The sequence below is a fragment of the Carcharodon carcharias genome, chromosome 20, assembly GCF_017639515.1.
Source record: "Carcharodon carcharias isolate sCarCar2 chromosome 20, sCarCar2.pri, whole genome shotgun sequence".
Classification (NCBI taxonomy): Eukaryota; Metazoa; Chordata; class Chondrichthyes; order Lamniformes; family Lamnidae; genus Carcharodon; species Carcharodon carcharias.
In genome coordinates, this window is record NC_054486.1 from 106,061,043 (window position 1) to 106,073,070 (window position 12,028).

General features: G+C 46.8%; 1 protein-coding gene across 4 annotated transcripts in view; it reads right to left on the reverse strand.

Annotated features, from left to right (window-relative positions):
• Positions 1-2,309: 2,309 nt before the first annotated feature.
• The window catches only part of LOC121292658 (ribosomal protein S6 kinase alpha-5), a 220,891-nt gene continuing 211,172 nt past the window's right edge, over positions 2,310-12,028 (reverse strand). For all 4 annotated transcript variants that reach the window (XM_041214911.1, XM_041214909.1, XM_041214910.1 and 1 more), the window contains 4 exons: positions 10,962-11,153; positions 5,013-5,172; positions 3,830-3,993; positions 2,310-3,128 (listed from right to left, as the gene is read on the reverse strand). In XM_041214911.1, coding sequence (XP_041070845.1) covers positions 2,889-3,128; positions 3,830-3,993; positions 5,013-5,172; positions 10,962-11,153 — 756 coding nt within the window. In that variant the 3' untranslated portion in view covers positions 2,310-2,888. The remainder of the gene's footprint in view (positions 3,129-3,829; positions 3,994-5,012; positions 5,173-10,961; positions 11,154-12,028) is intronic.

Here is a 12,028-nt window from a genome sequence, read left to right on the forward strand (position 1 = left end):
AGGCATAGTGCTGTTCTGCATAATAATTGGAAGAAGAGCAAGAGCAGAGGCAGGGGGCTTCAAGTGAGGCAGCATGGCAGAAGGCGCTAGTACACCTATTGCCGTATTTGTGTTGTTTTACACCAGTTACAGGCAAATGAGCTCCTGTCGGCAAGATCAGAGCTGAAACCAGTGTAAAGTTCGCCATAATTTCTGCATAAATGTGATCCAGGAAATTCGGGGCCAGATATGTCAGCAATCTACAGCTCCAATGCCATGCCAGGTGGCCTTCAATGTTCCTCTAGCCCTCAACTGAAAAAGGATGCAAACAATTGCATATAGACACCAATCAATCAACAGCATAAGCACAAAGATTTGTGCTTTGCTTTGCAAAAAGACAGTTACTAGGCTAGGTTACATTGGTATATAAAAGGTTACTTGGCCCTTCATTTGGTCAAAAGATTGTAGATCATGAAGATCAAGTTTTCTTTTCAATAAAATACTGGGTTCTGAAAGTTTATAAATTATCTATTCACATAAAAGTAGTCAGAGACAACTGGCTTTCAAAATCTCATGAATACCAAGATCATTTATAGATCTTTTTAGATTCCCTGTTTCATTATGACTGACAAAGGAAAATCCTTTACATTCAGTAATAAAAACAGAAAACGCTTGTAAAACTTAGCAGGCCAGGAAGAATCTTTTCAGACAGAAACATGAGATTAATGTTTCAGTTTCCTGAATCGTGTTTCTCTGTCTGCAGATGCTGACTGACCCACTTAGTGATTCTAGCGTGTGCTGTTTATGTTTCGGATTTCTAGCATCTGCAGCAATTTGCTTTCTTTCCCCTTTTATGTTCAGTACTCAATGTAAAAGCTATCAGTCGAAGAGCAAAAAAATGGGAATCAAAACTGATTTGAATAGCCACTCCTTTCCTGCAGCTGAAAAACTCAGCTGGTTTTTGAGGGTGTTTCCCGCTGCCAAAAAGGAGCAACTTTATCCAACAACAACTTCTGCAGGCCAGAGTCACTTACTTTCTACTCCCTTTGATCCCTGTGGATCATCTTCATCACATCTGTTAACATCTGACCTGCATGTTATTAGAACAGACTCACAGAAAAACAAATCCACCCCACCGCACCTGCATTTCTTGTAAGTCTCTTCGTTGCATAAACAGGGGGTAAAAATCATGCAGAGCTACATAATCCGGATTTCTTGCATTAATTGTATTAATCTGAAGATGGTGGTCTGCACCACTCAGCTAACTAATTACCAGTCACTCAGAAAACACAACTACAGAAAAATCATCAAAGATGTCAAATTGTTGGCTGGGATGCAGTACGAGTTAATGGTTGCAACACAATTCTTTAAACTTATACTAACAGATTGGCTACATGATTATCATCCATGCAAAAAAATAAACAGACTACATGCCAAAGAATACATAAATAACAAAGCACATGGCATACGGAGCACACATTACTATCAAATAGCCTTGGTTTCAATATAGAAGCAAATTTCCCATATGGCCCCTAAAAATAGAACATATATATATTTATATATATAAAGGATGCATTAGAACTCAGATTTCCCATATCGGTCACTTATTTGATGTTTCACTTAAAAAGACACTGCAGAGGTCAGAATTGGTGTCACTCCAGAGCAGTTACATTTTGAGGGGGAAAGAAAAATCCTCAATTTTCTCCCCCATTTGGAATATGGGTTTCCTCTTTCCCCTCAGGCGCTATGTCTGAGCCACCAATCAGCAACTAAGGGAATGGGTAAACAGTGTGCTCCACCAATCACTTGGAACAAAGGATGCTTCCTGCCAGTTGCCTCAGAGCACTGGGTGAGGGAGGAGGGTAGGCGGGCTAAGGATAGTGGGAGGACTGTGATCCCATCACATAGAAAAGGCAGCTGTGAGTGATTCCCGCATCCAGCTACACTTGAGCAGGTCCACGGCGGAACACAAAGCAAGTGTTTGAAAAAAATTAAGAAGCAAAATAGCAACAGTTCTAAGGTTACACAGTGCAAGTGATTAACATGGGAAATCTGAGCCATCTGCACATCTCGATTGCATATGTTATGTCCATCGTAGATCTGTTTGTACAGCAAGTTTCTTATTTTTGATTCAGTCTTGTAGGAAAAGATTAGCACACCAAACACAGCACCTTCATCTTACTTCGTACCTTGTAGGACCTGTAGGACAGATATATGTGCGAATGTTCTTTGAAAAATGCACCCAACAACATTTGTGTACTGCAGCAATTCTTTCACACTTTAAAAAAAAAAGACACAGAAAAGTCAATAAAAGTTCCATGAGTGCCAGGTAGTGGGATTTTATTTTCCCCAGAATGTACACATTTTTAAACTGTTTAAAAATCAGACCTTTTTCCAATACAGGGATATTACATGGAATTTATAGTACAGAAATAGGCCACTCAGCCCAACTGGTTTATGTCAGTATTTATGGTCCACAGGAGCTTCCTGCTCTCCAGCTAATTTCATTAGCATATCCTCATGTTCCTTTCTCCCTCATGTACTTATCTAACCTTTCTTTAAAGGCATCTATTCTACTCACATTGATTACTCCATGTGGTAGTAAGTTTCCTCTTGAAATCTTGTTTGGATTTATAGTAACTGTCATATGTATGACCACTAATTTTGGATTCCCCAGAGAAAACCAATCAATTGATAATGTAGGGAAGTACAGAACTACGTATAACTTTTTTAATATATATGTGTGCTTTGGAATAAGTTAAAAGCACAATATATTTTAGGCATTTTGGAGAGGGCACACTTAAAAAAAGCATAATGAAACTTGTAGTCCTCAAAGGATCAAGTCAAATTCATGATTAAAAACATACAAATGCAATTTTTTTAAATTGTGAAAGAGTGACTGCAGCAGCTTAATCGGAGAACTGAAAGATACTGTCCGGGTTATTGCTGTCCACTGGGTTGTTGGGCTGTAGCTTCTTGGTTGGTGTGGCTTTGCCATGGGACTGAGAGGAGGAGGAGTGGGAACTTTCGCTCGAGCTGCTCCGTGTTTCGGTGCTGGTGCTGGTTTTCTTCATCTTGCGCCTTTTTGCTAGAGGTGCCTTGTCCACATTCTGAAGGCAAAAACCTTCCCTCTTGCATTTGTTGAAGGCCTGTGCAGAGGTCAAACAAAGAGAAAAACAAAGCGAAAAAATTAACGCACAGAATTCATTTCATTAGCCAATTCAGAAACAAGTGCAACAACAGCATCTATAGAGGGTCTTTAACACAGTAAAACATCCCAAGGATGCTTCACAGGAGAAAACATTTTGACAATGAGCTACGTAAAGAGATATTAGGACAAGTGACCAAAATGTTGGTCAAAGGTGTAGGTCCTTAAAGGCGGAGAGAGAAGTGGAGGAAGGAATTTCAATGTTTCGGGCTTCAGCAGCTGAAGGCACAGCTGCAATGTTGAGGGCGATTGGGGGTGTTGGTGGGGCGGGGGTGGAAGTCAAAGGAAATTGGGGATGTGCAAGAAGCCAGAATTTGAGGAAGGCAGAGTTCTTGTAGGGCTGTAGGTGGTTACAAGGTTAGGGAGGGACAAGGGAACTGAGGAATAATGCATGGGTGAGAATTTTAAAATAGAGATATTACTGGACCAGGATCCAGTGTAAGTCAGTGAGCAGAGCTCCCTGTTTAAATCTCTTCAGACTGGTTTCTGCAATACCTACAGCACCAGCAGTCAACTCCTATACCCTGCTATTAATGTCAGCTTTTTTGTCCTTAGTGAATCATCTTGGTAGAGCAACGTTTGTTTAAGGCACTGCAGGTATGATAGCCAGAGAGCAATCGTAATGAGAAAGGATTTTCTTACGTGAAAAGTTGCCTTGACATACGTATGGACAGAAACACCTGAAGAACCAAGAATGTCCGGGGTCATAAGCGGGTTGGATGATAACTGACTGCTGTCCTGAAGCCATTCATTGAAACGGAGACTCGACATTTTAATCCGTTTATTTGGGTCAACGGTTAGGAGGCCTGCAAGTGAAAAATGCAAAGTATTACAAGCAAATCGCTCAACTATTTCACCTTCTAGCTTTATAGGTCTTCTGTCAGTGCAACTCCTGCCCTCCCTTCAGCTGGAATGGTATTGCTTGGATAATCCTTCCCAGATGCAGGTGTCTCACAAGAGATAAAGAAAGCAAGTGGACTGCTGTAAATCCGAAATTAACACAAAATACTGGCAAAACACAGCAGAGTTCCACCCAGCAGCTGAAAAGAGGAATGACTGGTTGTGTGTTCGGAGAAGTGGCCTTGTGCCTTTTCATTTATCAGGTATTGGTTATTTACAACTTTTGAATATTTTAATGAGTAGTCGAAGATCCTATTTGGCCAGAAACAATGTAAGTGATTTCATTCCTTAAACTGCTGCTCTTTATAATACAGGAAAAATGTCCAAATTTACAAATACTTAATAAATTAACTTAAGCTTGCTCAATCAAATAGGTCAGGTTCAGAATTCTGTTTGGCACTCATCAATTGGAATTTTAAAAAAACTTTGAAATAATTTCTCGTCCTCTCCCTCCAATGCCTAAAGAGAGTTGCTATCTTTGAGGCATAGTTCCTTGACTGCTCAGCGAGCTCTCTTTTACAGCCCAAGTACTGAGATAGAGTGAGTTGGAGGTCGGGGAGGGGTGGTTCATCTATGGGGAGGTATTCATTCACTGCAATGGGGTTGTAACTATCTGAACTCTGTCAACAGTAGGAATCCTCGTAAGAAGGAACAACATGTTGAAGAGTGTGAGGCAGTGGAACTCAGAACAACTAGGACCAGCTGTTCTGGACTTTAATGCAATAACCTTCCTTGTGTTCCTCTCGGCGACATTTTATAAAATGGATCATTAGGCAGGAGTTTCAGGAGTTGTTCAATTTACCATTGATAACTTTATATTTAAATGAAAGGGTAGAATCTAACTTCAATAGGGTCTAAAGCGATGATGGGGAGAATGCTATAAATGGCCCTGGGCTAGGCAAAGTCAGTCACTGCCTGTTCTTACCTTGTATCAATTCCTTGGCCTCTTGTGAGACGTTTCTCCAGGCTTCCCCTTCGAAAGAGAAGTCCCCTTGTTTTATTTTCGTCATGATTTCTTCAGCACTGGTGGACGTCAATGTCTTTCCCTCACACTGGAATGGAACTTTCCCCGATAGCATGGTATACTGCCGGAGGGAACAACAGTCAGAAATGAAAACGTGCCATGTTTAAACCCTGAAAGGGAAAATATTTCCTTAGCCACAACTTGTGTTTGGGTTCGCGACAATTTTTTAAATGGAAAACACCATTTATTAAAACAAGACTGAGAGCGAGTATTGAATGCTTTGACTTTTGCCAGTGGGCTCTCCTACAAATTAGATCATGCAGGAACACCAACATCAGCTTTGTGGAATTAGAGATTCTCCTCATCCCCTCACCAAGCTATCAAAACTGGAGATTAAGGCCCCAAAACTCCTGCAGGCAAGCAGGGGGGAATAGAGAAATAGATCATCTGGTGCAGAGTAGGACTTCCACCAACATCCTGCAAACATCCCTCACACCCTTGTGAAAGTCAATTTAAATATTATGAGTTGGCACCAATTCCATTTCTGGTACAATTAGGGTACTTCCCTGACCAGGCTTTGATGGGGGGTGTAGATTGTGAGGGGGGCGCAGGGCGGGGGTTAAGGGAGCAATTTCACTAAACCACCATACCACAGTTTATGCTGTCATGCCATGCTTTTTGGTGAGGGGGTGCGTGGCAAATTGAGGTGTGTTCCCTCATGCCAATTTTGGTATTGCTCTATCATTGATGGCACAGCTGAAACTGATCTGGCAATTTTACAGGCATATTATGGGCTCACCCCAAAGAATGTGTGATTGGCCTGAAAAGGGGGCAGAACTCTGGTGGATTTGGGTTCTACCATAGATGCCCCAACCCGTCCTCTCCAGCTTCAGGAATTACAGGGTTCAAAATATTTTATTCCAAGTAGTGAATCAACATTCAAGAAATGATGACGCAATACTATGGGCAGAATTTTCTGGATGGCGAGGGGGGTGAAGCAGGAACGGGCGGGCGTGGACCTGATTGTCACTTGCAATTGGGTCCGTGCCACCATTTTACGCGGATGGACCAATTAAGGCCCGCCCAGGGTACTTCATGACTCCCATGCACAGTGGGAGCGGGTGGGCGGTGGTGGGTGGACTCAACCTGCCGGGTTCAATGGCGACCTGGTGACCTGTATAAAGGAAGGCCTGGCAGCCTTGGAAAGCCTGCATGCAATGGCTAGGCGAAGGGCTCTGCAGAGAGGCAATGGAGGTGACTCAAGTCTGGAGGGTAGGCCATCGGGGCTGGACAGGCCAGGCTGGAGGATGGGCTATCGGGACAGGCCAGGCTGGAGGGTGGGCTATCGGGACAGGCCAGGCTGGAGGGTAGGGTGGGGGGGGGGCCAGTGTGCCCCTCTTTTTTTTCCGATGACTGCCTTGCTGCCCTCCTCGAGGAGGTGGCAGCACAGCAGGAGGTGCTGGTTCCCCAGGATGGGAGGAGGAGACCCCCCCCCTACATGACGAAACGTGCCTGGGCGGAGGTGGAGGGGGTGGTGAGCTCCTGTGACGTGGTGCGGTGCACCTGGATCCAGTATCGCAAGCACTTCAATGCCTTGTAGAGCTCTGGAAGGATGAGGGCAGTGCTGGCATTGGTCACTTAACCCAGCAGGTCAGTTTTCTGCCCTGCTACCCACCCACACCCCCACCCCCCCCAACCACCACCACCACCACCACCCACCCCACTCCCCAAGTCTGAGTGTAGTGACTGCATTGAATCTTTGACGGCATGTGTCCTTTGCTGGGTGGGCCAGCAGATATTGCCCATGCTGAGGTCAGCCTGAGAGGGTGATGAAGGGGTTCTGCCCCCACAGCATGTGGTATACTGAGACCCACATGACTGTTCTGGGGGCAACTGGAGGAGCTGCACCTAGGCTCTGTGCTGGAACTCCAGGACATGTCCAAGTCAGGGTGATGACGTGCTGGGAGGGGAGCTTCAAGTTGGCATGGCAACGAACCATCTGCTGCGCTTTGCGCTCCATGCGGTTGCGCCTCCTTGCTAGGGAAAAATATACAATGTGGTGCCTAATGTGATGTAGGCAGCATGTGGCCAAGATGAGAGGCTGTGGGGGGATCAGGCCCAGCATCTTTGTGTGAGTGTTTGGTAGCAGTGGGGTGAGGAGGCACTGGAGCCCTGATATGTCCCACTCGGGGTTGGGGTGAGCCGTGCACGAAGAGAGTCCATGTACAATTTGCACAAATCAATGTTCTTTCATTTTCGGGAGAAGAATGCTCATAAAGTTGCAGAGTGTATGAGGACTGATGGTGGACAGGCGTGGTTAGCCATTCTCAGCCGGTTTGAGCGGGGGACCCTGGATTTGGAAAGGCGCCATGCTCCCAGGTCCACAGGTGTCAGTGAGGCTGGGGTGCTACGGCCAGGTATGTGTGCCCAGCAGTGAGGTCAGCATTGTTCTCCCAACAGTCATGGCAGTGCTGAATGATAAGTGATTTAATTTTGCAATATGGCTTGATCATTGCTTATCGAAGGATGAGCACATAATGATCTGAGGGACAGGGATGCACATTGCCATTGTTGCCACATTAACTGATCCAATGTCCTTGTTCTTCCTCTCAGCATCATTAGAGCAGGGCTGGGAGGAGGAGCAGCAGAGGCCCCCTCTCACACCTGATGGGCCCTGAAGTCTCACCAGTGTCACACCATCTCTGCCAGGCAGGCACCAGCGCCGATACCAGCACCTCGGTGGGAATTAGAACATCGACTAGTGTCCCTGGGCACAGGGCACTTCACAGTCGCTGCGGGAGTTGGCAGAGACAGAGAGTGCCCATGGTGCCAGCAGTCGGAGGACTGCAGGGGACCAGGCACATGATCAGTTGGTGCCTGATGATGTGCCTCTGGAGTTGTCCACAATGCAGCAGCTGCAGGAAATGTGGCTGGGTGTGTGGCAGCATCTGGGGGAGATATATGAGGCTATGTTTGGCTTGGTCTCCCTGATGGAGGAGTCTATGCGGACGATTGCCAAAGCAATGAGCCACATGTCTGAGCACCATGCATCCTCCATGGAGAGAGTGGTGACTCTCATGGAGAGGCTCCTCCAGGAGACCCATCAGTGCTTCCTGGAGATGCACTCTGACCAGCGAACCCTCACATCGGCATTGACCTCAGCTGGTCAGTGCTAGTGTGGGAGATGATCTGGGCACCAAGTTTCCCAGCTCGGTGCCCATCCATCCACGGTAAGCAGGGAGGTCCGAAGCGACCTCACGTCGGCGCAGCAGCGCCTGTCGTCTCAGCGGGCACCTCTCGGGGCGCTCCAGATGAGGGCCGTAGCTCCTCCACCCTTCTCCCAGTGACTATAGCATCCGGTGAGGCTGCGACGATTGGGGAGATGCCAGCTGTAGAACTGGCTGCTCCCTCCCAGGTGGGGCCAGCACAGGCTCCACAGGCCAGAGGATGACCGTCAAGGTCATCGTGGCCAACAGGACAGCAGAGTCAGCAGGCTGTCTCAGATGCCACTCCCAGCGATGGGGCAACACCAAGACGTAGCACCCAGAAACGTAAACATAAGGCACCTTAGGCACACCACGGGTTTATCACTGGTGCTTTGGTGTTGGCCTGAGATGAGGTCTTTATGATGTGCTTTGAATTGGAACACCATTGTCATTTTTTTAGCTTAAGTTTCTTTCCTTTTGATATTAAATTGAGACATGTGACCATGAAGGAGGGTGCCTCTTTTCTTCTGCATGTGTATGGTTTCCAAAAATGTTAGGAGTGTTTTGTGGGACATTCAGCTTTATTAACAAGGCCCTTAGTTACTGTTCCTAACCTGGCAGATTTGGCACTTAGGTATCGAGTATGAGTCTACAGCCCAGGCTTGTCCTGGAGGTCCATATGTGGTGTGCTAGTTGGATTAAAGCCTCCTGGGTGTCCCTGCCTCCCTGCAGTATGTCTGGGTTAGCGTCTACCCCTCAGCATTTCCCTGTACGTGCTCATCCTCGTACTCACTGCTGGGCTCATCGTGTGCAGCTGCAGCCACTGCGACGATGTCTTCATTGTCCACTGCGTCCCACCCTTTCCAGCGCAAGATTGTGGAAAGCGCAGTATGCAACCACTATCACCGAGACACGATCTGCGGGGTACTGGAGTGCGCCCCCTGAACGGTCCAGGCGTCGGAAGCGTATCTTGAGAAGACTGACGGTTCTCTCCACCACAGCCCTTGTGGAGGCGTGGATCCTATTGTATCGCTATTCAGCTTCTGTTCTTGGATGGCGGAGAGGTGTCATGAGCCACCTTCTGAGGGGATAGCCCTCGTCACCCAGCAGCCAACCATCCAGCCGGGCTGGAGCATTGAAGAGCCCCGGCACCTGAGTGTGTCTGAGGATGTAGGCATCATGGGAGCTGCCTGGGTACCTTGCACAGACTTGTAGAATCAGCATCCTGTGATCACACACTATCTGCACGTTCATGGAGTGGAAGCCCTTCCTGTTGATGAAGGCACCGGGCTCACCTGCTGGCACCTTGATGGCCACATGTGTACAGTCTATTGCACCCTGGGCACGGGGGAAGCCAGCAATGGCCGCGAAGCCTCTGGCTCACTGTGTCTGACTTGCCTGGTCTCAATGGAAGTGGAAGAAGCTCAATGCCCGTCTGAACAGAGCGTCTGTAACCTGCTTGACACAAGTGTGGACAGCTGATTGGGAGACACTTCAATGATCACCCACCGTCCCCTGGAAGGAGCCAGAAGCATAGAAGTTGAGGGCAGCTGTGACCTTTAGAGCCGCTGGCATGGGCTGTCCACCCACACAGCTAGCAGAGATCTCAGGCCCAACCATCTGACAGATATAGATGACTGTCTCCCTTGAGAGGCAGAGCCTCCTTCAGCACTGCACCTCAGACATATTGAGGTAGCTGCTTCGCTGCCTGTATACCCTGGCAGCAGGATAGTGGCGTCTTCTGCAGCCCCTTCCGCCTTGGACTACCTCTTGGCCCTGCGCCTCTTGTGCCTGCGCCTGACCTCCCAAAGGTGTCCCTCCTAGAGGCTGAATGTGCACTCCTGGCCTCCTCCCCCTTCTAGCCCTCCATTCCTCCTGAGAGGAGGTGCCTCCAGTGGACAGTTCAGCTCCCATTCCCAGGCTAAGGGAAGGCTTCCTGAAACCTGCAGGCCCAAAGAAGATTCCTCACTGCAGAGTGCTGAGCGGAAGGTTGTGAGTCCCGACAAAGCAGCTGGTATGGGTTTTAAAGTATCACAGATCACACAGGCAAGTTTCAATAACTTTGAAAAATCAATACTTGAGAGAACACACTTGCCACCACACTGAGCCCTCTTATCCCGCCCATGAATGAGGTTTATACAGATGTGTCCTAACCGCCTGCCAATTGTGCCCGTGCGCCGACTCGAAGATCGCACGGGCGCCGAAAAATTCGTGTCGATTGGAGCGTCAAGGTCCTTAAGGGGCCTGTTAATTAATGGCAGGTGCGCAGCGGATATCATCACGCACCCGCCCAATGAAATATCACGATGGCGCACGGTGACGTCGGGATGCTCGTCCGACATCACCGTGCTTCATTTTACACGTGGACGTGCGGGACCCCTCCCTCCACGCCAACGGGAAAATTCTGCCCTATGAGAAGTTATGATCATAGGGATAAACCATTCCTACAGATTGGTAAATAGAGGACATAAAATCCAAGATTATTGCAAAAATGAAACGAGAGTTTGGGGAGTTTTTTTAACACAGAGGATTTTTGGGATATGGAATACCCTAACCACAAAGAATCCATAAAAGACATTAAAAGGAAAGGGAATGTGGATTACTCAATCGGAGAATCAGTACAAGTGAGATAGGCTGAATGACCTGTGATGTAAGCTCACCAGGCTTCCCTGGGATATCAACCTTTACCTCTGCACCAACTTACCAGGATAACACCCAAGCTCCACAGATCGCAGGACTCGTCATAACCGTCGTCCTTCAGTAGTTCAGGAGCTGCATAATGTAGCGTAAAGCACGGGGTCTTCAAAGGCTGATTATCAGGAGGTTTCAATCGTGCAAACCCAAAATCTATGACTTTAATTTCTGTGCTGTCACTATCATCAGCATATAACAAGTTCTGCAGAACAAAAGTTGGGTGGGGGACAAAATGGAAACAAGATTATTAATAAGTTTCATCACTCAATCACTACAAAATGTTCTGTGAAATACTGAACTATGATACCCTTTTTATAGGATGTTCCTGTAAATTGTAGCATTCTTTTGGTAGATTAGACTATTACTTGCAAATGAGGATCAATTTTTGTCTTCCTAAAAGCTGACAAAGCAAACTAAAAATACCAATTACATCAGTGATTTTTGATACAAAATCAAGTTACAAGCATCTGTGCACCTCAGAGAACTAAATGTAACTGGGTAAGTCAGATTAAGTTGAAGAGATGTGATTCATAAACCATTTATACCCAGAACAAGAACATGATCATTTTAATTTGCTGAAGCAAACGCCAAATCCAGTTGAGTATTTCCAATTATTTAGCATTGTCCCTCTTGTCACATGGCATTTCTCAATGCTTCAATATACAGCATGTCCCACATGGGAGCTTGAACTATGCACATACAGTAGGCCACACACACACAAAATCTACTAGGAAGCTCGCTTGAGAGCTCCACTCACAATTTTCAGTTGAGCCACTAATTAATGAAGCAGGGATTGCCACCCGCCCCCCCGCACCCCCCACCCCACCCCCACCACCCTGTTACCCCCTTGCCCCACCCTGTCTCCCTCTAACTGATGAAGAGGTCACACTCGAAAAGTTAATCTATTTTCGCTTTTTGATACCAAGTGATTTGCCAGATTATTAAGAATAATGCTGTCAATTGTCAGTTTGATTCATGATGGATTTTTTATTTTATCAATGCTAGGGGGTGATCGTTGAGGCACAGTGTAGCCACATTACAATTCTTTTGTATGTGGTGAAGATCTTTGCAAGACTC